The sequence below is a fragment of the Pinus tabuliformis genome, chromosome J (genome assembly GCF_031772625.1).
Source record: "Pinus tabuliformis cultivar Carrire ecotype Pingquan chromosome J, CPIR1, whole genome shotgun sequence".
Taxonomy (NCBI): Eukaryota; Viridiplantae; Streptophyta; class Pinopsida; order Pinales; family Pinaceae; genus Pinus; species Pinus tabuliformis.
Genome location: NC_142295.1, coordinates 679596265 through 679623177, shown reverse-complemented (window position 1 = coordinate 679623177; position 26913 = coordinate 679596265). Strand labels below are relative to the sequence as shown.

The 26913-nt window shown below is 41.6% G+C and overlaps 1 protein-coding gene across 2 annotated transcripts in view; it reads left to right on the top strand.

Annotated features, from left to right (window-relative positions):
• The first annotated feature begins 2874 nt into the window (after positions 1 to 2874).
• Positions 2875 to 26913, top strand: part of LOC149228671 (pre-mRNA-splicing factor of RES complex protein) — a 213712-nt gene continuing 189673 nt past the window's right edge. The window contains exons 1-3 of one of the 2 annotated variants that reach the window (XR_016247894.1): positions 2875 to 3339; positions 5702 to 5839; positions 6196 to 7627. Coding sequence is in view for 1 of the 2 variants with exons in the window: in XM_089378323.1 (XP_089234449.1) it covers positions 3123 to 3339; positions 5702 to 5839; positions 6196 to 7627 (1787 nt within the window). In the remaining variant the exon portion in view is untranslated. The remainder of the gene's footprint in view (positions 3340 to 5701; positions 5840 to 6195; positions 7628 to 26913) is intronic. The other variant, XM_089378323.1, reaches the window with a different exon arrangement.

The window sequence follows — 26913 nt, the reverse complement described above, 5'->3', positions numbered from 1 at the left end:
TCAAATATGTTATTCACAGTGTAGAATATATTTTTAAATATTCTAAATTTCATTTTACATTTTTTAAATCCAATATTCACACGTTTTTTATTATAATATCCATACTTTTTGAGTTAGACTCACACTTTAAAAACATTGATTTTCAGCCTACTAAGAGGGATGTAGACCACAATTAACCCAAATTTAGTCAAAGTGTTGTTATATCGTTTTTTTGAGCTTTCCACCATCTTACTAAGTTGTTTAGTGGTTGTATATAAAAATTGGGATATAAGCATTACAATGATATATTTTGGATGTAGTTCAAGTATGTTAAGTTTATTTAGATGTTCTAAATAGTATGCAGTGTATAGTAATTCCAACTCCAATTTCGATTTAGAATGTAAACACTCAAAGCATTGGAAATTCTCTTACATAAGACCCTAATTTTGTTAAATTTTAAGAAAGGTTCATAACCAACTTTTGTGGACACATAACTATAAAAGGTTTTTAAAAGTCAAACACCAGCGATTGAGAATAGCACTAAGACTCGTTGAATTGTAGCAAAAGCTAATAACCAATGCCATCAACCAAAGACATTTAGAAGTCACACGCCTAATCTAAGGAGCTTTATACATATAATGTGAGGATCCACATAACCGTACAATTATTATATATTGAAAAATTGAAAACTATACTTCCACGATTATAAATCATAATCATGTACGCAATAATATACATTACATTAAAAGAGAAAAGATGAAATAATTCATAGATACAAACATAACATAGAGGACTATGTAAGTCTCACATGGAGCATTGGTGGATGGTGATGAACATTAAAAAATAGATATGTTATATCTTGGGTGAATTGTCTTATATAAATGTCAAGTTATGATCACAACATATTATAATAATTAAAGTTGGTTTTTTTTGCTTTTTTGTTTTGTTTAAAAAAAGATTTTATATTAGCAAAAATGATTTACATATGTTACAAACATGAGATCGCTGAAGTACCTAGGTCTATAACAATGCTTGTAATATCAGATTTGTGACCATTTGTCCATCAAGGAGAAATCGAATGATCCCTGAATGAAAGCATATGTTTAAAAATACTTGTTCCATACACGACACAAAAGAAAATAAATAAAAAAAATGTTGACAGAGTTACAAAACTGCTTGTGATTGTTTGCATAAGTGTTGGTCCTAAAATTGAAAAGAAAAAGAGTAGAAAAAATAAGAATTATTTTGGGAGACCACATGCTTGCCTTTGGAGTTTGAGGAAGCCTCTTGTTCTTTGTTGATCGTTGTCTGAGCAACTGCATCTTTCTACTTCTCCTCCAAAATGAGGCAACCATACGAGCTTATTTCCTGCTGAGCTTGTTCCTTTTATGCTTCCTCTCTTCCAAAATGAGCAGCCATACGAGCTTATTTCCTGCTGAGCTTGTTCCTTTTATGCTTCCTGACCCGCTTGGTTTTGGAGTTGCGCATTCTCTATGACAAGAGAAGGGGAATGAGATGATGGAGAGACAGAATGGGAGCCAGAGCCATCCAGAGAGGTATAGGAAGAAGGTGAAAGAGGGACATGAGGGAAGGAAATGCCAAAGCTGATCCAGATTTAAACAAGAATGCAACCAATTACAAATATAACCATAAATACAGAGATGCAACATAAATAACACTTCATTTCATTAATATCAAATACTAAAATATGCTTACAAACAGAATGGAAATAAGACTAGCTCGGGCGATGGTAGCTTATCTCTGAGAAGAGTTGTGGCGGCTACATGTCTTTGAACTGTGTTACAATGAGACTCAAAGGCCTATTTATTATTGAGAAACAATGGAAAACCCTAAACATCCAAAAACCTAACCCTAGGAGATGAAGCGCCAAACTACGAGTCCCATTTGGGTAAATTGGTACATCAACTTCCCAGGGTCATAACTTTGGCATACGATCTCCGTTTGGCGTGTACAATACCTCGTTAGAGAGATCTATTAGAGGACTACAACTTTCGAGCAACCAACATGGTCCACAACCTATGTTGGCCTTGGTTTCCCCAAAAAACATCGTTTAGGGCCTCAAAATGACTCCAGAAGTTCAAGACCCGAAAATTGGCAAAAATAGTAAACAATGCTACAATTAAGGAAACTGAAAAACTGAAAGAGACAGTGGTGGGGGTCCAAGTTGAATAGGCGGGTGGCCACCAACATCCACCTGGATCAAAACATCTAGATATTTGGTGCAAAGATTGATGAAAGATGCTCACTTGGGCATTGACCTCCACCCCCTTCTGCTTTGTTCCCTCTTCCTGTTTCCACAAGTGCCGATCCAATAAGTTTCTAACACCCCAATCACTGTCACTTATGTGCCTCCTCTCACCGCCTTCCGATGAGGCTACTGTGCGATGGATATGCGTAGGGATGTTGGGGTCAAAGAGCTCGATGTTTTCATCAATCCTTGAATTGCGAGGGGGATGACCTCGACTGCGACCACCACCATCACCCACCTAACTCTTCCTCGCTAATAGACCATTGCTACAAAAAGACGTCGCTTTTGGAATGCCACACGAATTCAAAAGATTGTAATACTTAGAATTAGTAATACCACATTAAGGTTATAATGTTTTATTTTTCATCATTTATATTATATAAATGCTCATTTATATAATAATAACATTAAATATATAATTATGATTTTAATATTTAGAATAAACTATTCATATCATTCAATTTTATCCTTTAAAATGAACCATTTTCCTTATGTTGGTGCATACACAAACACTCTAATAATCATATTAATAACTGATCTTCATTAAATTGAGAAACGACTAAACAATATATATAACTTCCACGAGAACTTAGCCTACATAACTAAAAGATTTTATGTTATTAGAGCTGCCTTGGAATTACGTAGATGACATTTGATCGATTTGGTTTATAACATTTTCTATCAATCAGGCGTTCCGCGAGAGTAACATTTTGCAGTGCAGCGTAGCGAGGTGCGGGCAAGGTAAGGAAATTGGGTTACACGCTGCGCGCCCATTTCACAAAGAAACACGGTGCGTGAGGTGAAGCCCCGACGACACTTGACTTGACCTATCCAGCTCTTGACAGTGCGACTGTTTGTGTGATTTACATTGGTAATGGCGACGCCGTCTCTGAGGGAGTATCTGAAAAAATATAGCTCCGATGAGAAACCAAAATCCAAATCAAATAATAAGAGGAAGAAGCCCCATAAATCCATGTCTGTTTCGGTAGCAAATAAGATCAACAATGCCTCTTCCGGCGTGCGCATCGTGGACGAGGATCCGCTATGGCAGACTGAAATTAAGGACGACTCCAACCAGGAGGATTCTCCAGGTGATGTTATGCTATGTTATTCGTCTCCCTCTATAAATTTATATTAGATGTTTCAAGAAGCAGATTTTGATGGTCAAGGAATTCATTTTTGGTTGCACAGCATCCAACGTTCACAGCACCATTCGATTTACATCCTCAAATGCTCCTAAGATGTCATTTTGCAAATTTGTACATGAGAAAGAGAATCAATATCGTCATTAGTTCTGTTCAAGGGGTTCTATTATAAACTAACAATAGAACGATGCGACCCAAATTATTCCAAAGAATTGAGAATGGATAAAAGGCTACACAGGAGAGACTCCAACTCGTTCAAGATTACAGAAGAATGTCACACCCATGGCTTTCGACGGAGCGAAAACTAAAGTAAATTGAATGGAAACATAACTGCGTCTCTCCACGCCCTGCTTACCACATAACTCATGATGGAATGTTCTTGCCAATCGACAAAGCTATAAATTTGAAAATGAAAATAACGAAAAAAGAATCGAAGAGAAACCCCCCCAACGCTTAGTATTCTCTTCTAGGATCGAACTACTAGCTTCAACGTTAATAATTAACGTTACCATCTAATAGTCAATGATAATGATTGTGAGGTCAGCTAGGTAGCCAGGCGACCTAACTCTTTAGGGTTTTATATAGGACAAAATTAACATGAGGGAGTAGTAGTTATGTAAATGTGGGTAGCCTACCTCAGACTCCTTTGATATATTGCTGCAGCATGTTATTTAATGAATTATATTTATTGTTTTTCCATACTTATGCATAAATTGTTTATATTCTATCTATATATTGAGTGTATGTTCATGTGCATACATAAAATAAAATCCTATCACATTTAAGTTTCAACTAGCCAGTTCCAAATCCATCTGATAAAACCTGAAAGAAGAGCATAACATAAAAACTTTAAACGAGTTCTAAAGAAAGTGCAATTCAGAATCCATATCTGGATTGATAGCATCCTCTCTTACTCTGATACCAACATCAGTCAGAGGTAATTTTGTCAATTATAGGTCTCCTCTTTTGTGATTGTTGTCTCTGTAATGCCTTCTTAATTGCAAATTTACTTAATTACCATGATTTATCCGTTATTGAGGACTTTGTATCTGTAAGCTCGTAAAATCACACCCTATACATACGTTGGGAATTTGATCCGGAAACAGTATGCCTATGGCTTGTCTGTTTCATCAACACGGATGCCTATTGCAGAGTAAGAAAATTCATTTGCAAACTTTGTTTCTGAGATGGTTGGCAAACCTTGCAACCAATCAATTACAAATGTTATATGTTAGCAAAATGTAAACTCTGTTTCTTATGCCAAGAACGAGTCATGCTCAGCACTCTTCCATGGGAATCATATATATCCAAGCTACTCATTCAATAAACTTGTGGTAGATTGTGATATATAGGCTACTGATGTCAAGCTAAAAAAGAACATACTTCTTGCTCTGCTGTAAATAGAGAGGACTGCTCTGTTTGCTTGTAATAACAATGCAAGAGCACCAAATTGCGGTTGTGGTCAACACTTAATTGTCTGTTTAAAGGAGTTTCTGCCCAGAGAAGGGATGCATATAGTCATGTGGTCAACACCCAGCTGAAGTGTATCTGCGTAAATACCACCATGACAGATTATGCAAGCATAGTACCAATCGCACACCAAATCCAACAGAATTTTTATCCTGGAATCCCAGCATTTAATGGGTATTTCATTAGGCTCACTAAATAATTAAAGAGGGGTGAGCTATACACAGATGTTGTATAGATTCACTATTAATACAAAATTGCAGATGGCCATGGTTCAGAGACACCTTTGCTCATCATGGACAGGCTCTTTGACTCCTTCGTCCACTGATCTTCAAGCAGGTTGCCCTCTTGGAGCTCTCATTTCTTTTACTGCCCTCCCTAGTTCTCCTTGCATCTCCCTTGGTCATCCTTCACTACAGCATTCATTGTTTTTAATGGGCTGCCTTTGGACGGCCAACCATCACAATGGTTCATTTCCACTTCTAACTTTGCCAAAAAACAAAGTTAAAAAAATACAATGACATGTTTATTACTTATTACAAATTTGGCGAGGATCCATTTCGGATCAAAATTGGGGATAAATATATAACCTTTACCTGGGCAGGAAACAAATGGAAGCATGTACCATAGCTAGAGGAGATAAGGACCTAGATAGGCTTTTGCAAGCCTGACCAGGAGAAAGCACCAAAACCACCTGGCAGAGATACAAGGATTTCTATCTAAGAAACATTTAGCAGTCTTTGGATATCATAATAGTTGCTGGGCTAGATGTTTATTTTTGTCTCAACAAACTTTAAAATAAGTTCGTTAATTCACTCGGATAAATGCTTTACAATGACAGATGAGAAACCTCAAGTCACAGAAGATGTAGAGGTGAAGCGGATGAAGCGATTAGAGCATTTGAAGATGCACCGGCCATATCTTACAGTTGCTGATGATGGCAGTGGATGGATTACTGTGTCTGAGACTAAGAAAACAGGTGAGATCTTCTACGAGAATATTTCTGAAAACAACCAATATAGAAAAAAGATTGATGCTTTTCTGAGTCCCAACAATGGGAAAATAAACCAATATCCCTGATAAGACCAAAGCTGGTTAAGGTCACTGTAATTGCATGTATCAGAGCTGTATTCTGACTTCCCATGTTGTCTGTGACTATTTCTTGTACATAAGTCATGGTTTTGAGAATATTTATGTTTACAGTTTGCATGCGTGCTTGATTCCTTTTATGGAGCAGATATCTCAGTAGTAATTTTCTATTTCTCCTTTGGCAGTTCAATAGTGGTCCAGTTTGAAGCTATTCATACAGTAATGGAGATTTTTTATTTATTGCAGGCATACATTCAAATGATTCATCTCCAAAAAGGCAGAGCTCTGCGGATGTTCCACATGATAGGCATGTGCAATGTACTTATTCAGATCAAAGTTTATCTCCACCAAGGAGAGATCAAAGCAATATTCATAAAAGGGATTTATTACTGGTTAATAAACACACAAATTTTGAAAGCAGCAACCTCTCCCCAGAGTCAAACTATCATGAACCCCACCATTTGCTTCTGAAAGAGCATGAAGGTGGTGCCCTGAGTCCACTGCCACCGAGGAAAGTTCGACATGATTCTCCTGATCAATCTCCTCCAAGAGATGCGTGGACCAAGTCTCCAGATTTGCCACACCCAAGAAAATGTCAAAAGGATACTTTCTTAGAAGGGAAGGATCGAACTCTATCTCCTGTTCTGCACAATGATTCTTTCCTGTCAAGGATGCCCCACCGTGACACAATTGGAAGAAGAGGAGAACATCCAAGCACAAACAATTTTATTCCATCACCGCAAAGAAAGGTCCGTCATGATTCCCCCGACCTAACCCCCCCAAGAAAACCCTGGACCAAGTATCAAGATTTATCACCCCCAAGAAAGCCTCAGAATATTTCACCAAACAAAAGGGATACAAATGAATCTCCTACTTGGCATGATTCTCATTATTCGCTACCAGCAAGAGTTTCAGACTATGAGGTTCAGGATCTTTCCCCACCAAGTAGGACCCAGCAGCACTCAATTGGAAGAAGAGGGGATTTTCCAAGCAGACACAACCTTACTCCGTCACCAAAAAGGAAGGCTAGACATGATTCCCCCGACCTTTCTCCTCCTAGAAAGGCCGATACCAAGATTCAAGATTTATCACCCCCAAGAAAGCCTCAAAAAGGTATTCTGACAAATAGGAAGGATCATAAAGAATCTCCTTTCCTGCGCAATTCTCATTACTCAATACCAGATAGAGTTTCAGAAAATGAGGATTTGGATTCTTTTCCACCAAGGAGTGCCTGGCATGACTCATTCGGAAGACAGGAAGATTCTCCAAATGGAAAAAGATTTTTTCCACCCCCTGGCAAGGACCAGAGGGTGTCTCCAGATTTGTCACCCTCAAGGTATGAAAAGGATATTTCCCCACATAAAAAGGGTATAAAAGATCCCCCCATTTGTCATCATTCTCATTATTCATCTCCAGCAAGAACATCAAAAGATGATGAACAGGATTCTTCTCCACTGAGAAGGACACACCACAATTCTTCTGGAAGAACAGATGATTCTTCAACAAGAAAAAAAATATATCCTTCAACAAGAATGCCTGAACAAAGCTTGTCAGAGAGACATGTAATGGATAGGTTAAAATCAAAGGGTGAAATGACTGATGGGACTAATGCTGGCTTACGCACGGGGAGGGATCTTAAAGAGGAAATTGATCGAAAGAAAAGAGAGGAGTCCCAAAGGTACGTATGCATTGCTTTTTTCTTGAGTTATTTTAAATTTTCAGCTTGTGACAAATAAGGTTAGTGCAAAAGCTTGAGTCATAAATCTTCAGTATCTTGTTCTGTGAAACTAGTACTATTATTTTGACTTCAAGTGGTAATTCCTTAGGTTCAAGAACTTTGTGGAAACAAAAATTAAAGCAGTTTGTGGGAACAGTGAAATCTTTTATAATTTTATTTGCACCTTACTTTTTCAATTTCAACATTTTTTAAGGCATTGTTACTTTTCAATTTCCTCAGTGTCCTCCTGGAGATCTAATGTAAAGGAATGCATATTTAGTTAATTCTGCATTTATCTTGAGTATTTTGAGCCATTCTGTTTTTGGCATACCTTCTATCCGTCCTCAGTGTAGAGTTCGCATTTATCATTTGACATTGATTTTTCTATTGTCTCAGCCATGTACAAGAGCTAAGTAATGCTACAAACCTGGCATCCATATTACTTTGTCTGTATCTCCTAACATAATGGATAGCTAGACTGATTTTTAATGTATTACATGAATGCTGGGTGAGTCTGTTGTCTTCTTTGCATAAAAATATCATTAGCTCTAATTATTTGGTCTTTGTTTACTCCATTTGAAACACTGTGATTGTCTTCTTTAAAATGAAACTAAATGTTTTCAGTTTGAGATGTTTATCTGTTTAAATTGGAAACTAGGGCCAAATTCCATGTGTGTCATCTTATTAATGGAAGCTGATATTTTTCTTGGATCCCTCTCATCGAGAGGTGTAGGATTGATCTAAAGATCATCCGATTCTGATAAGCATTCACGGAGATATGAATTTATTTGTGTTATGGGACAATTCGTCAAGGTCGGCCAGTTACCAAATAAACCCCACTTGTGCTCAACGTTTTAGTATAAATAGAGGTGGCTTTCAAGTCACTTTCAACACACTTGGGATTTCTTTCTCTCTACTTGTCTTTGGGTTTTACTAGGAGGAGAGATCCTAAGGGATAACGTTGCCTTAATCTAGAGGGTAGAAGCAGGAACTGCCGGAACTACCGGAACTGCCGGAATTGCCGAGAACAGCCAAAACTGTTGGGAATTGCGGAACTGCTGGAATTGCTGGGAACGGTTGGAACTATCGGGAACAGCTGGAATTGCCGGGAACTGCTGGAACTGCCGAGAACAGTCGGAACTGCTGGAACTGTCGGGAACAGTCGGAACTGCCGGAACTGTCGGAAACAGTCGGAACTGCCGGAACTGTCTGGAACTGTCGGAGCATCTATCTCCGAAGGAGAGCAGCATGCAAGGGACAACTAACTAACATTGGGACAGTTGTATGGTACTTAGCAGCAAATACACCAAGCATGCAATGTTACAGCTAGCATGCAAGGGACAACTAGCATGCAATAGCAAGCATGCTAAGGACAACGAGCATGCTAGGGACAACAAGCAAGCAAGGGACAACAAGCAAGCAAGGTGCAACCAGAGCATAGGTCAGCACGACAACATGGTGTAGCAATGGCACATAATGCAATACAGTGATGGGTACAGTCATGATTAATGAAGCGTGATGAGATGCATCACAGTGATGATGGGTGCAGCGCGGTGAGGTACAACATTATGGCGAAATGCAACGCAACGATAGGTGAAGGAGTCACCTTGGAGAATCAGTTGAAGCAACATGTCTTCAACTGATCTCATGTATCATCTTTTTAGAGATGATCTATGCTCTTATCTAGATAAGTCAAAGTGTTGACTTTTTTGTAAACGTACTATCTCTCTCTCTCTTTGCTGAACTATTGAAGAACATATAAGAAGAATTGATCAAGGGTTTCCCTACATTGGGGTTTGTCCCTGGCTAGCGCCACATCTTGTGTCCTCTTGTCTTGGCTTGTCTTCTGTGATTTATGTTTATGTTGTAAAGTTTTGTAGATGTTCTATGCTAAGAGCAATTTCACTTTTCTCACAGCAATCATACAAGTAGATAAGCAAAATGCAGATAGAACATATAAGCAGATCTTACAGAAGACAAATCAGAAACAAGAAAAATGTATGTGTTTGTTTCGGCGGTCAACAGGTTGCTTCAACCAGCAAAGTCTCCTTTGGTCAGCCAGCCCAGCATGTGTCACAACAACCCTCCAACCAGTAGATGAGTCAACCCAAGTCAGTTCTACAAAAGTCAACGCTGTCCTGAAAAGTCAACGCAGGGGCAACAAGCTAAAAGTCAACGCAGCAGCAAAACGGTCAACCCTTTGACCTCGATTTTTGTGCCAGGTAGTATGGCCTTCAAAAATCGAACCTCCCACAAGTTTTCAGCTTGTTTGGACCAAGCGTTGACCAAAGTCAACGCTGGTCAAACTTCTGCGAAACCCTAGCAGCAGAAACCCTAGCAGCAGAAAAATCCTCTTCGTCCTTCCCACGTGTGGCTGAAATTCGTCCTCCAGGTAGCTCGTACTTTTTAGGATGAGAGAGGAAGATGTGAGTTGTGTTGTGATCTAATTCTCTCCAACTTTTCCTGTATATATATATCCATCAATGAGGGTGTGTGACACATCTGTTGGGCATGTGAGCCTACATTACAAAACTGGCTGACCTTTGCACATATAATTTATTAAGAATAATAAATTCAAAATATAAGTTCTGCTCATCGGATTAAGACTATTTTTATATGGATTTTACACCTCTCAGAAAGAGGAATCCAACAAAAATATTAGCCTCTTAATCTGAGCATCAGAACATGGAGTTTGGACCTAGTTGTCCAAATTTAACACTCCCTCTCAACTAGGGAGAACTCCATCTATTAGTGCAATTAACATCGTGAGTCATCCCGTCGAAACTTGCTTTGCTGGCTTCTTTATTTCAGAACAGAAGTGGGTCAGTCACAAAGACATCATTCCCCGACTGACATAATCAGTCCAGAGGTCCCAGACCTCACAAATCTTGATCCCAGATCAAGTGGTTGGACCATGCCATCCTAGATAGAGAGTACGGCAATCTCTGATGCGTCCATCAGTCTTTGCTAATAGTCTCTAGCTTTTCCACACCTCATTGGCCAAATGAGAGGTACTTCCCATGAGCCCTGAACTCAATGGGTAGGATGCATACGGGGCACAGATTAAATGAGTGGCGAACCAGCTCAATAATCACAAGGGTGGGGCAGAAGCATTATGAGTGCTTATAGCTCCGAGAAGCTATCCCCAAAGCCCCCCAGAGCTCCCAGAGCTCATCGTCCAACAGGACCCACATCATAGGGTCTTTCCACGACACCAAGACTCTCACGGAAGGTTAGGAACTTGACCTTCCCCAGGGGCTTAGTGAGAATATCCGCGACCTGCTCATCAGTTCCTATATGATCGAGCCTTACGGCGCCTCGCTGTACCATATCCCGGATAAAGTGGTACCGGATATCAATATGCTTGGATCGGTCGTGGAACACAGGATTCTCAGTCATACGAATCCCACTCTGATTATCACAGAGTATTACAGTGGTATCTAGCACATGTTGGAACAGCTCACTAAAGAGCTTCCTCAACCAAACTGCTTCACAACAGGCCATACTAGCAGCAATGTATTCGGCCTCCGCGGTGCTCAAAGCCACCGACTTCTGCTTCCTGCTCATCCATGAGATCGAAGCAGAACCAAGATTGAAACAGCATCCAGATGTGCTCTTACGATCCACCACACTGCCAGCCCAATCGGCATCAGTATATCCCCGGAGTATCACACTCCCGGCAGTGTATCTCAGCCCATGGTTTATCGTGCCCCGAAGATATCTCAAAAGATTCTTGGCACCAACCCAGTGAAAATGATGAGGCTCAACCATCTGTTGACTCAAAGTATTCACTGCAAAACATATGTCCGGACGGGTGTTCACTAAGAACATCAAAGCTCCTATGAGTTGACGATACTCAGTAGGATTGGCCAAGATAGGCCCTGCAGCGCTGCCACTCAACTTCTTAAAGTTGAGTTCCATTGGTGTCGACACGAACTTACAGTCCACCATCCCAAATCTTTCCAGAAGCTTCACAATATACTTTCCTTGAGAAAGGAAAATCTCTCCAGGTCTCTGCCAGACCTCCAGGCCTAGGAAATAGTGCATCAGTCCTAGGTCTTTCATCTCGAACTCAGCAGCAAGCTCCCTCTTACATTGATGAATGAGAGGGTCATCACCTGTCAGGAAGAGGTCGTCCACATACAACACTAGAATGAGAGGCTTTCCTTCCTCAACCTTAAAGTAAAGGTTTGGATCAGCATTGCTTCGAGTGAAGCCCAGCTTCATCAAGTAACTATCCATCCTCTCATACCAAGCTCTGAGTGCTTGCTTTAACCCATAGAGGGCTTTCTTCAACCTGCAGACATAAGTGTCTCGATCTTGAACTTCAAATCCCAGAGGTTGTTCTACATACACCTCTTCCTTTATTGCACCATGTAGAAAAGCAGTCTTGACATCCATCTGATGAAGACTCCATCCTTGCGTAGCAGCAAGGGCTATGATGGATCGGATGGTGGTATATTGAGCCACAGGTGCAAATATATCGTCATAGTCAATTCCTTCCTTTTGAGAGAAGCCACGGGCAACAAATCTTGCCTTAAACTTTTCAGCACTCCCATCAGATCCATGTTTAATCTTGTAGAGCCATTTAGCGGTGACAACAGATTTGTCCTTCGGTCTCGGGACCACATCCCAGACATCATTCTTCATAATAGCCTCATATTCTTCATGCATAGCATCCTTCCAGACTTGATGCTTGATGGCTTCTTCAAAAGATCCAGGTTCAGATTGTATAATAGTACTCATGGCAGCTAGATACCCTTGGTATCTACACGGCTTCTTGCTTTCTCGGAATGTTCCCCTTGGGGCAGCATGACCCTCAGCATCTTCGAGGGTGTCCCTGAGCCATGATGGCCTCTTTCCTAGAGAAGGGGAAGGATCAATAGGGTCCATTGGCTCTTCAACATCAGGCATAGTCTCATCCTGGGGTTCTTCCAGATTTCCAGGTCTTTCTTCATGGTTTTCTTCAGATCTAGGAAGATCTACTACTTTCTTCAGGGAAGCATCTTCGTCAAAAGTGACATCATGGCTTATCTCTACTTCTCTTTGACCAGGTACATAGACTCTATATGCCTTAGAAGTCTCACTGTAGCCCACAAACATTCCTTTCTTCCCAGTAGCATCCAGCTTACTTCTCTTTTCTTTCGGCACATGAAAATAGACAGGACATCCAAAAATTCTAAAATGTGAGACATCAGGTTTCTTACCAGAGAAAACCTCTTCGGGAGTTTTGGAGTCCAAAGCGGAATGAGGGCATCGGTTTTGAATGTACACAGCAGTATTTGCAGCTTCTCCCCACAGAAACTTTGGAAGACCCTGGTCACATAGCATGGCACGGGCAGCTTCCACAATAGTCCTATTCTTGCGTTCAGCAACACCATTATGCTCAGGAGTATATGCAGTGGTAGTCTCCCTCTTAATGCCAGCTTCTCTGCAAAAGTCTTTGAACTCATTTGACTCATATTCAGTGCCATTGTCAGTCCTCAAAATCTTGATCTTCTTTCCGGTCATATTTTCCACCAAGGCTTTGAAGGTACGGAACCACATGAAAGCCTCATCCTTCTTCTTCAAGAAGTATATCCAGGTTTTGCGAGAGAAGTCATCAGTAAATGTCATATAGTAAGAACATCCCCCCAGGGATGTTACAGGCAACATACCGGAAATATCAGAATGGACCAGTTGCAATATCTCAGATGTCTTTGTGACACTTGAGGGGAAAGGTCCCCTTGTATGTTTTCCTTCAGCACAGCCCTTACATACACCTTTATGATTATTTCCAAAATCAGGCATCCCTGTCACCACCTTCCTTGCTTCGGGAAGAGCCTTGTAATGAAGGTGTCCAAATCTTCGGTGCCATAGTTCGGTTTGACGGATAGTATCACAAGTCATAGCTCCCAACGGACTCCCTCCAACCTGGTAGAGTGTACCAACTCTAAAACCAATTGAGATAGCTTCCTTGAAGCTCTTCTTCCACATGAGTACCTTTCCATCAGAGAAAGTTACATTGAATCCTTTGTCTTCCATGGCAGATACAGACACAAGGTTCTTCTTCAATTTGGGTACATAGAGTACATCTTGTAGATGGAGGACTTGTCCTTGAGACAAGTGGAGGGTCACAGTCCCGGTCCCTTTCACAGGATAAGTGGCATTATCCCCAAGGATAATTTCTAGATTAGTATCCCTTTCAACCATGTCAGAAAGTGCTTCCTTGAATGCGGTGATGTGCCTTGAGGCACCACTATCGATTAGCCAGACATCCATAGTGTCGGGCGGAGATGCAGCTGAGAGAGCAGATATTAGAATATACTCATTTCTTTTATCAACAACATTAGACTCCTCATACCTGGTATTTCTGGTCCTTTTAGAAGGTGGATGGTTTCCTTCAAAGTGAGCCTTCCTCTTTCCTTTGGATTTGTCATTTCTTTGATTCCCATTCCTTCGGTTGTTGTTGTTGTCGTCACTATCGGGAGAATTCTTCTGGAAGGGGCATTCTCTAGCATAGTGTCCAGTCCTATGGCAGGTGAAACATTTACCCTTCTTCTTTTGAGTCTTAGTCCTTCCTTTGTCCTTGGAACCACAAGAGTTCTTCTTTCGGGAATGAGCAACATAGGCAACATTTCTTTCATTATCAAATTCCTTCATCCTTGTTTCTTCTTGCATACATCTAGACAGAAGCTCATCAAAGTTAGGGATGGTATTATTGTTGAGAATGGTAGTTGTGAATACTTGCCATTCATATGGAAGTCCTCCAAGTGCGGTGAGAACCATCTCACGATCAGCTATTGTCTCCCCAATAGCTAGCAGATTGTTCCTGGTTTCGGTCAACTTCATAAAGAAAGTTTGAATAGACTCGTCTCGGCCCTTCTTCATATTCTTCAACTTGTTCTTGAGGAATAGCACTTGGTTCACATTGTTTACTCGGAACATAAGTATCAGTTTGTCATACATCTCCTTGGATGTGCCTAGTTCAGATATGTAGGCAACCAGACTCTTATTTATGGATTCCCTGATCAGCAGTTTTGCTCTGATTTCTCCCTTCTTATACTTGTGTTTAACAGCAGCAGAGGCATTTGATGGAGGTTCTTGAATCTTCCCTGTCACATGATCTAGGAGATCATGATCTTCTAATTTGAGATCTAATAACATCTTCCATGCATGGAAGTCATCACTTCCAGTCAGCTTGTCATTCTCCCTGAATTCAAGCTTAGAGGAATCCATTTCCTTCGATGATGATTGCTATAGATAGAGTTTGTCTTCACCTCAGCTCTGATTCCATGTAAAGTTTTGTAGATGTTCTATGCTAAGAGCAATTTCACTTTTCTCACAACAATCATACAAGTAGATAAGCAAAATGCAGATAGAACATATAAGCAGATCTTACAGAAGACAAATCAGAAACAAGAAAAATGTATGTGTTTGTTTCGGCGGTCAACAGGATGCTTCAACCAGCAAAGTCTCCTTTGGTCAGCCAGCCCAGCATGTGTCACAACAACCCTCCAACCAGTAGATGAGTCAACCCAAGTCAGTTCTACAAAAGTCAACGCTGTCCTGAAAAGTCAACGCAGGGGCAGCAAGCTAAAAGTCAACGCAGCAGCAAAACGGTCAACCCTTTGACCTCGATTTTTGTGCCAGGTAGTATGGCCTTCAAAAATCGAACCTCCCACAAGTTTTCAGCTTGTTTGGACCAAGCGTTGACCAAAGTCAACGCTGGTCAAACTTCTGCGAAACCCTAGCAGCAGAAACCCTAGCAGCAGAAAAATCCTCTTCGTCCTTCCCACGTGTGGCTGAAATTCGTCCTCCAGGTAGCTCGTACTTTTTAGGATGAGAGAGGAAGATGTGAGTTGTGTTGTGATCTAATTCTCTCCAACTTTTCCTGTATATATATATCCATCAATGAGGGTGTGTGACACATCTGTTGGGCATGTGAGCCTACATTACAAAACTGGCTGACCTTTGCACATATAATTTATTAAGAATAATAAATTCAAAATATAAGTTCTGCTCATCGGATTAAGACTATTTTTATATGGATTTTACACCTCTCAGAAAGAGGAATCCAACAAAAATATTAGCCTCTTAATCTGAGCATCAGAACATGGAGTTTGGACCTAGTTGTCCAAATTTAACATATGTTCTATCTACAATTTACTTTAATGTTGATATGATTGCTAATCTGGAAAAGATATTGAGCTAACTGTGAAAATTGAAATAAATTGCTCTAAGCATAGAACATACCTAAAATTAACATGGTATCAGAACTAAGATGAAGGCAATGCCCAAGCAAGAGTGAAAGAGCAATCACCGCAGACAGTTGGGAAAGGAAAAAAGGATGAATGGATTCCTCATCCCTCTTCAAATTCACCAAGGGTGAAGTCGAAGCTGAGAATATTATGAGAATGACGCAACAGAAGTTTCTGATGGCCTACCTAAAGATCACTTCAATAGGAAGTCCGGATCTAAGGGTGGAAGGAAAGGCATATGCCTTGGTTGTAATAAGTTCAGCCATTATGCGAAGGAGTCTCTGAGGTTGGGACACATCACTTGATGATGATAACAATCATTCTAGGTACATCTTCAATGATCAGAGGAATGACAGGTAATGCAGGTCATCAAGGAAACGACCGACTCTTCAGAGACAACAAGGAACCCCAGGTATGAAGAATCAAATGTTGTTTCTAATAAGATAAAGAAGCGTTATCTTGTATTGGCCCTCTCCTTCAGATTCTTTGGGAATCTGGCTTATTGATTGTAGTGCTTCAAGGCACTTCATCGGATAGAAGGGTGATCTCTCTAATTTAATAGAGATGGAAATAATCGTGGGATTGTACTTGGAGCCGTTGCCACCTATTTCGGAAAGGGTGTAGGGAATGTTATCCCTCAATTGAATGAGGGTAACTCTATTCATTTACAAGAATCTCTTTTATGTACCTAATCGCAAGAAGAACTTGGTGTCCATCTTGGAAATGGAAGTCAAAGGTTTCAGAGTGGCATTCATCGATGGAAAGGTACGTGTTAAAAAATAGAATTTTCAAAAATGTTTTTTCTCATGGGTTCAGGGTTGGAAATTTGTATCAAGTTGCAGGATGGTCCATTGGAGACCATGTTAGTTGTCACATCTCATCTATAGCACTAGAGGTCTACTTATTATGGGGCCCTACCCGATGTGAGTCAGATGGTGACAGGGATGCCTGAATTCAAGAAGAGCATGAAGGTACATGTCCGAGATGTACCAAAGGAAAATCTTACAAGGGGACCATTCCCCTCATGTAGTAGGTCCACAGGTTTGGAACAACTCGAGGAGTTTGAGATTCATGATCGGGAATCTCATGTATACAGGTGGAAGAAAGCCCTCTATGGCTTGAAGCAAAACACCCCGGGCATAGTATGAGAGGATTGATAGCTGTCTGATGAAGCTGAGATTCACTAGGAGTGAAACTGATCCAAACCATTGCTCGAAGGTTGTGGATGATAGACCTCTCATACTGGCACCTTTTGAGGACGACCTATTTCTAACAGGTGTAGACCCTCTCATTTGAAGAAGTAAGAGGGAGTTGGATTCCGGATGTGGAATAGTAAACTGCAAGCCCATGACTACCTCGTGGATCTTAACTTTCAGAAGTTATATGGTAGTGATGCCGGACCAGATTTGGGAAATGCCTCTGAGTTTCATAAACTCATTCACATTGATGTTCTTGGTGAACTTCTGTCCGGATATATGTTTTGTAGTTAGCATGGTGAGCTCATGTTTGATTGAGCCTCACTGGATTGGTGCGAAGAATCTTTTGAGATATCTTTGGGGCACAATCTCTCATGGATTGAGATACACTGCCGAAAATATGAAGTTGCATGATTATTCGAATGTTGACTAGGTAGGCAGTGTGGAGGATCACTAGAGCACTTCTCAGTGTTGGTTCTCTTTGGATTCTGCTTCGATATCATGGATGAGCAGGAGGCAGAAGTCGGTTGCTATAAGCACCGCCGAGACCGAATACATAACTGTAAAGTTTTGTAGATGTTCTATGCTAAGAGCAATTTCACTTTTCTCACAGCAATCATACAAGTAGATAAGCAAAATGCAGATAGAACATATAAGCAGATCTTACAGAAGACAAATCAGAAACAAGAAAAATGTATGTGTTCGTTTCGGCGGTCAACAGGATGCTTCAACCAGCAAAGTCTCCTTTGGTCAGCCAGCCCAGCATGTGTCACAACAACCCTCCAACCAGTAGATGAGTCAACCCAAGTCAGTTCTACAAAAGTCAACGCTGTCCTGAAAAGTCAACGCAGGGGCAGCAAGCTAAAAGTCAACGTAGCAGCAAAACGGTCAACACTTTGACCTCGATTTTTGTGCCAGATAGTACGGCCTTCAAAAATCGAACCTCCCACAAGTTTTCAGCTTGTTTGGACCAAGCGTTGACCAAAGTCAACGCTGGTCAAACTTCTGCGAAACCCTAGCAGCAGAAACCCTAGCAGCAGAAAAATCCTCTTCGTCCTTCCCACGTGTGGCTGAAATTCGTCCTCCAGGTAGCTCGTACTTTTTAGGATGAGAGAGGAAGATGTGAGTTGTGTTGTATTCAAATTCTCTCCAACTTTTCCTGTATATATATCCATCAATGAGGGTGTGTGACACATCTGTTGGGCATGTGAGCCTACATTACAAAACTGGCTGACCTTGCACATATAATTTATTAAGAATAATAAATTCAAAATATAAGTTCTACTCATCGGATTAAGACTATTTTTATATGGATTTTACACCTCTCAGAAAGAGGAATCCAACAAAAATATTAGCCTCTTAATCTGAGCATCAGAACATGGAGTTTGGACCTAGTTGTCCAAATTTAACACTCCCTCTCAACTAGGGAGAACTCCATTTATTAGTGCAATTAACATCGTGAGTCATCCCGCCGAAACTTGCTTTGCTGGCTTCTTTATTTCAGAACAGAAGTGGGTCAGTCACAAAGACATCATTCCCTGACTGACATAATCAGTCCAGAGGTCCCAGACCTCACAAATCTTGATCCCAGATCAAGTGGTTGGACCATGCCATCCTAGATAGAGAGTACGGCAATCTCTGATGCGTCCATCAGTCTTTGCTAATAGTCTCTAGCTTTTCCACACCTCATTGGCCAAATGAGAGGTACTTCCCATGAGCCCTGAACTCAATGGGTAGGATGCATACGGGGCACAGATTAAATGAGTGGCGAACCAGCTCAATAATCACAAGGGTGGGGCAGAAGCATTATGAGTGCTTATAGCTCCGAGAAGCTATGCCCAAAGCCCCCCAGAGCTCCTAGAGCTCATCGTCCAACAGGACCCACATCATAGGGTCTTTCCATGACACCAAGACTCTCACGGAAGGTTAGGAACTTTACCTTCCCCAGGGGCTTAGTGAGAATATCCGCGACCTGCTCATCAGTTCCTATATGATCGAGCCTTACGGCGCCTCGCTGTACCATATCCCGGATAAAGTGGTACCTGATATCAATATGCTTGGATCGGTCGTGGAACACAGGATTCTCAGTCATACGAATCCCACTCTGATTATCACAGAGTATTACAGTGGTATCTAGCACATGTTGGAACAGCTCACTAAAGAGCTTCCTCAACCAAACTGCTTCACAACAGGCCATACTAGCAGCAATGTATTCGGCCTCCGCGGTGCTCAAAGCCACCGACTTCTGCTTCCTGCTCATCCATGAGATCGAAGCAGAACTAAGATTGAAACAGCATCCAGATGTGCTCTTACGATCCACCACACTGCCAGCCCAATCGGCATCAGTATATCCCCGGAGTATCACACTCCCGGCAGTGTATCTCAGCCCATGGTTTATCGTGCCCCGAAGATATCTCAAAAGATTCTTGTCACCAACCCAGTGAAAATGATGAGGATCAACCATCTGTTGACTCAAAGTATTCACTGCAAAACATATGTCCGGACGGGTGTTCACTAAGAACATCAAAGCTCCTATGAGTTGACGATACTCAGTAGGATTGGCCAAGATAGGTCCTGCAGCGCTGCCACTCAACTTCTTAAAGTTGAGTTCCATTGGTGTCGACACGGACTTACAGTCCACCATCCCAAATCTTTCCAGAAGCTTCACAATATACTTTCCTTGAGAAAGGAAAATCTCTCCAGGTCTCTGCCAGACCTCCAGGCCTAGGAAATAGTGCATCAGTCCTAGGTCTTTCATCTCGAACCCAGCAGCAAGCTCCCTCTTACATTGATGAATGAGAGGGTCATCACCTGTCAGGAAGAGGTCGTCCACATACAACACTAGAATGAGAGGCTTTCCTTCCTCAACCTTAAAGTAAAGGTTTGGATCAGCATTGCTTCGAGTGAAGCCCAGCTTCATCAAGTAACTATCCATCCTCTCATACCAAGCTCTGGGTGCTTGCTTTAACCCATAGAGGGCTTTCTTCAACCTGCAGACATAAGTGTCTCGATCTTGAACTTCAAATCCCAGAGGTTGTTCTACATACACCTCTTCCTTTATTGCACCATGCAGAAAAGCGGTCTTGACATCCATCTGATGAAGACTCCATCCTTGTGTAGCAGCAAGGGCTATGATGGATCGGATGGTGGTATATCGAGCCACAGGTGCAAATATATCGTCATAGTCAATTCCTTCCTTTTGAGAGAAGCCACGGGCAACAAATCTTGCCTTAAACTTTTCAGCACTCCCATCAGATCCATGTTTAATCTTGTAGAGCCATTTAGCGGTGACAACAGATTTGTCCTTCGGTCTCGGGACCACATCCCAGACATCATTCTTCACAATAGCCTCATATTCTTCATGCATAGCATCCTTCCAGACTTGATGCTTGATGGCTTCCTCAAAAGATCCAGGCTCAGATTGTATAATAGTACTCATGGCAGCTAGATACCCTTGGTATCTACACGGCTTCTTGCTTTCTCGGAATGTTCCCCTTGGGGCAGCATGACCCTCAGCATCTTCGAGGGTGTCCCTGAGCCATGATGGCCTCTTTCCTAGAGAAGGGGAAGGATCAATAGGGTCCATTGGCCCTTCAACATCAGGCATAGTCTCATCCTGGGGTTCTTCCAGATTTCCAGGTCTTTCTTCATGGTTTTCTTCAGATCTAGGAAGATCTACTACTTTCTTCAGGGAAGCATCTTCGTCAAAAGTGACATCATGGCTTATCTCTACTTCCCTTTGACCAGGTACATAGACTCTATATGCCTTAGAAGTCTCACTGTAGCCCACAAACATTCCTTTCTTCCCAGTAGCATCCAGCTTACTTCTCTTTTCTTTCGGCACATGAAAATAGACAGGACATCCAAAAATTCTAAAATGTGAGACATCAGGTTTCTTACCAGAGAAAACCTCTTCGGGAGTTTTGGAGTCCAAAGCGGAATGAGGGCATCGGTTTTGAATGTACACAGCAGTATTTGCAGCTTCTCCCCACAGAAACTTTGGAAGACCCTGGTCACATAGCATGGCACGGGCAGCTTCCACAATAGTCCTATTCTTGCGTTCAGCAACACCATTCTGCTCAGGAGTATATGCAGTGGTAGTCTCCCTCTTAATGCCAGCTTCTCTGCAAAAGTCTTTGAACTCATTTGACTCATATTCAGTGCCATTGTCAGTCCTCAAAATCTTGATCTTCTTTCCGGTCATATTTTCCACCAAGGCTTTGAAGGTACGGAACCACATGAAAGCCTCATCCTTCTTCTTCAAGAAGTATATCCAGGTTTTGCGAGAGAAGTCATCAGTAAATGTCATATAGTAAGAACATCCCCCCAGGGATGTTACAAGCAACATACCGGAAAGATCAGAATGGATCAGTTGCAATATCTCAGATGTCTTTGTGACACTTGAGGGGAAAGGTCCCCTTGTATGTTTTCCTTCAGCACAGCCCTTACATACACCTTTATGATTATTTCCAAAATCAGGCATCCCTGTCACCACCTTCCTTGCTTCGGGAAGAGCCTTGTAATGAAGGTGTCCAAATCTTCGGTGCCATAGTTCGGTTTGACGGATAGTATCACAAGTCATAGCTCCCAACGGACTCCCTCCAACCTGGTAGAGTGTACCAACTCTAAAACCAATTGAGATAGCTTCCTTGAAGCTCTTCTTCCACATGAGTACCTTTCCATCAGAGAAAGTTACATTGAATCCTTTGTCTTCCATGGCAGATACAGACACAAGGTTCTTCTTCAATTTGGGTACATAGAGTACATCTTGTAGATGGAGGACTTGTCCTTGAGACAAGTGGAGGGTCACAGTCCCGGTCCCTTTCACAGGATAAGTGGCATTATCCCCAAGGATAATTTCTAGATTAGTATCCCTTTCAACCATGTCAGAAAGTGCTTCCTTGAATCCGGTGATGTGTCTTGAGGCACCACTATCGATTAGCCAGACATCCATAGTGTCGGGCGGAGATGCAGCTGAGAGAGCAGATATTAGAATATACTCATTTCTTTTATCAACAACATTAGACTCCTCATACCTGGTATTTCTGGTCCTTTTAGAAGGTGGATTGTTTCCTTCAAAATGAGCCTTCCTCTTTCCTTTGGATTTGTCATTTCTTCGATTCCCATTCCTTCGGTTGTTGTTGTTGTCGTCACTATCGGGAGAATTCTTCTGGAAGGGGCATTCTCTAGCATAGTGTCCAGTCCTATGGCAGGTGAAACATTTACCCTTCTTCTTTTGAGTCTTAGTCCTTCCTTTGTCCTTGGAACCACCAGAGTTCTTCTTTCGGGAATGAGCAACATAGGCAGCATTTTTTTTCATTATCAAATTCCTTCATCCTTGTTTCTTCTTGCATACATCTAGACAGAAGCTCATCAAAGTTAGGGATGGTATTATTGTTGAGAATGGTAGTTGTGAATACTTGCCATTCATATGGAAGTCCTCCAAGTGCGGTGAGAACCATCTCACGATCAGCTATTGTCTCCCCAATAGCTAGCAGATTGTTCCTGGTTTCGGTCAACTTCATAAAGAAAGTTTGAATAGACTCGTCTCGGCCCTTCTTCATATTCTTCAACTTGTTCTTGAGGAATAGCACTTGGTTCACATTGTTTACTCGGAACATAAGTATTAGTTTGTCATACATCTCCTTGGATGTGCCTAGTTCAGATATGTAGGCAACCAGACTCTTATTTATGGATTCCCTGATCAGCAGCTTTGCTCTGATTTCTCCCTTCTTATACTTGTGTTTAACAGCAGCAGAGGCATTTGATGGAGGTTCTTGAATCTTCCCTGTCACATGATCTAGGAGATCATGATCTTCTAATTTGAGATCTAATAACATCTTCCAGGCATGGAAGTCATCACTTCCAGTCAGCTTGTCATTCTCCCTGAATTCAAGCTTAGAGGAATCCATTTCCTTCGATGATGATTGCTATAGATAGAGTTTGTCTTCACCTCACCTCTGATACCATGTAAAGTTTTGTAGATGTTCTATGCTAAGAGCAATTTCACTTTTCTCACAGCAATCATACAAGTAGATAAGCAAAATGCAGATAGAACATATAAGCAGATCTTACAGAAGACAAATCAGAAACAAGAAAAATGTATGTGTTCGTTTCGGCGGTCAACAGGATGCTTCAACCAGCAAAGTCTCCTTTGGTCAGCCAGCCCAGCATGTGTCACAACAACCCTCCAACCAGTAGATGAGTCAACCCAAGTCAGTTCTACAAAAGTCAACGCTGTCCTGAAAAGTCAACGCAGGGGCAGCAAGCTAAAAGTCAACGTAGCAGCAAAACGGTCAACACTTTGACCTCGATTTTTGTGCCAGATAGTACGGCCTTCAAAAATCGAACCTCCCACAAGTTTTCAGCTTGTTTGGACCAAGCGTTGACCAAAGTCAACGCTGGTCAAACTTCTGCGAAACCCTAGCAGCAGAAACCCTAGCAGCAGAAAAATCCTCTTCGTCCTTCCCACGTGTGGCTGAAATTCGTCCTCCAGGTAGCTCGTACTTTTTAGGATGAGAGAGGAAGATGTGAGTTGTGTTGTATTCAAATTCTCTCCAACTTTTCCTGTATATATATCCATCAATGAGGGTGTGTGACACATCTGTTGGGCATGTGAGCCTACATTACAAAACTGGCTGACCTTGCACATATAATTTATTAAGAATAATAAATTCAAAATATAAGTTCTACTCATCGGATTAAGACTATTTTTATATGGATTTTACACCTCTCAGAAAGAGGAATCCAACAAAAATATTAGCCTCTTAATCTGAGCATTAGAACATGGAGTTTGGACCTAGTTGTCCAAATTTAACAATAACTACGAGTATGATCTCGTGTGAAGCTGCATGGTTGCAAAAGCTCTTAAGTGAGTTGTTTGTACACATGATGAATACCACTGTGATTCTTTGTGACAACCAGAGGGGGGATTCGATTATTGAGGAATCTCGTATTCGATGATTGCTCCGACAGATAGACATTAGACACTGCCTTATCTGGGATATGGTAAGTCGATGAGCAAGGAGGCTCCATTGCATTGATACTGATGTACAGGTCACAGACATTTTGTCAAAGCCCCGGGGAAAGGTCAAATTTGTGACTTTCCCGAACAACTTGGAGTCGTTGAGAGACCTTCTTATAAGGGTCCTGCATGTTGCATGCATTGAGCTCTGGGAGCTTTGGGGGGCTTGGGGTACTTACTGGAGCAACATACAACCACAGGGCGACTCACCGTCCCTTGGTGGTGCGCTATGTACAGGATGATAGGTTCAACCTTCCCCTGTGATACCCCGTGGCGACTGTGGAACAAGATGGTTGGTTCTCCTGTGGGCCGGGATGATTAGTTCTCCCGTGGCAATTGTGGAACAGGATGATTAGTTCTACTGTGGGCCAGGATGATTAGTTCTCCCGTGGCAACTGTGGAACAATATGATTAGTTCTCTTGTGGGTCGGGATGATTAGTTCTCCCGTGGCAACTGTGGAACAAGATGATTAGTTCGCTTATGGGTCGGGATGATTAGTTCTCCCATGGCAACTGTGAAACGAGATGATTAGTTCTCCTGTGGGTCGGGATGATTGGTTCTCCCGTGGCGACTGTGGGGTAGGATGATTCGTTCTCTCGTGGACAGGATGATTAGTTCTTCTGTCGAGGCATCCTACCCATGCAATCTGGGACTCATGGGAAGTACCTCTCATCTGATCAATGAGTAGGGAAATGGGGTTAGGGACCATTGTAGTACTATCGATGGATGCATCGTTGTATCTACCATACTCCCTATGCTAAGATGACCTCCATTGATTTGGGATTAATGAAACTGATCTGGGATCAGTATGAGTGGTTTGAGACACTCTCTTGTGATATTGATCTGGGATCAATAAAACTGACTTCGGGTCAGTAAGAGTGATGTGACACACTTTCTTTAGATGAAACTGACTTCAGGTCAGCAGAGAATGGTATGAGACATTCTCGATCAATTCTTCTTCTTCATGGTTCAACAGAGCATAGCAGAGCAAAGCAGTGCAGGGCACTGATAGCAGAGATAGTACAGTCGGACATATGGATCAGTGGATGGAATTCTCCCTAGTTGAGAGGGAGTGTTAAAATTGGCAACTAGGGCCAAACTCCATGTGGGTCATCTTATTAATGGAAACTGATATTTTTCTTGGATCCCTCTCATTGAGAGGTGTAGGATTGATCTAAAGATCATCCGATTCCGATAAGTATTCATGGAGATATGAATTTATTTGTGTTAAGGGACAATTCGTTAAGGTCGGCCAACAACAAAATAAACCCCACTTGTGCTCAACGTTTTAGTATAAATAGAGGTGGCCTTCAAGTCATTTTCAACACATTTGGGATCTCTTCCTCTCTACTTGTCTTTGGGTTTTAGTAGGAGGAGAGGTCGTAAGGGATAATGCTGCCCTAATCTAGATGGCAGAAGTCGGAATTGTTGGGAACTAGAATTGACAGAACTGTCAAGAACAGTTGGAACTGCCGGGAACAATCGGAACAACCGGAACTGTCGGAGCATCTATCTCCGAAGTAGAGCAACATGTAAGGGATAGCTAACTAACATTGGGACAGTTGTATGGTACTTAGCAGTAAATACACAAAGCATGCAATGTTACAGCTAGCATGCAAGGGACAATTAGCATGCAACAACAAGCATGCTAAGGACAACAAGCATGCTAGGGACAACAAGCAAGCAAGGGACAACAAGCAAGCAAGGGTGCAACCAGAGCATAGGTCAGTACGACAACCAGAGCATAGGTCAGTACAGCAATGGAACATAATGCAGTACAGTAATGGGTATAGTCATGATTAATGAAGCGTGATGAGATGCAACATAGTGATGATGGGTGTAGCATGGTGCAGCGCGGTGAGGTGCAGCATGATGACGAAATGCAGCACAACGATAAGTGAAGGAGTCACCTTGGAGAATCAGTTGAAGCAAGATGTCTTCAACTGATCTCATGTATAATCTTCTTAGAGATGATCTATGCTCTTATCTACATAAGTCAAAGTGTTGACTTCTGTTGTAAACGTACTATCTCTCTTTCTCTCTCTTTGCTGAAATATTGAAGAACATATAAGAAGAATTGATCAAGAGTTTCCCCACATTGGAGTTTGTCCTTGGCTAGCGCCACATCTTGTGTCCTCTTGCCTTGGCTTGTCTTTTGCGATTTATGTTTATGTTCTATCTGTAGTTTACTTTAATGTTGATGTGATTGCTAATCTAGAAAAGGTATTGAGCTAACTGTGAAAATTAAAATAAATTGCTCTTAGCATAGAACATACCTAAAATTAACATTATCACTTTGGCAAAGAGAGTTTATTTTAGAGGAACTTGGTTATTAACAACTAAGAATAACTTATGAATATGTGTATAATTCTAACTCCTTACATATATGAATTTTGTGTTCAACCACTTTTTGCTTGAGGACGGACATCTTTAGCTGCTTAGCACGTTGCCCCCCAACCTAACAAGTCCTTTTTATTTCTTGACCTGTCACCATCCAAGGATATTTGAACTGTCATTGTCCAAGAGTATTTTGAGCTGTTGCCCCTTTAGCAGGTTGGCTCCATATTCCATAACGGTCCCATCACTCCGTATCCTGTAGCAGGTTTTGTTGTATCCTGTTGGTTGCTCTAACCCATATAGAACATCCTTTTTTTTTGGTGTTTGTGGCCTGTGAGTCCTGTGCTGTGGCCGTGCCCTGAACAACACCGTGTCCCTCCACACTGTGGGTTTCTCCTTCCCTCACAATTTTGCCCCTCCCTATATGCCCTCTTCCCCATCCTCGACTT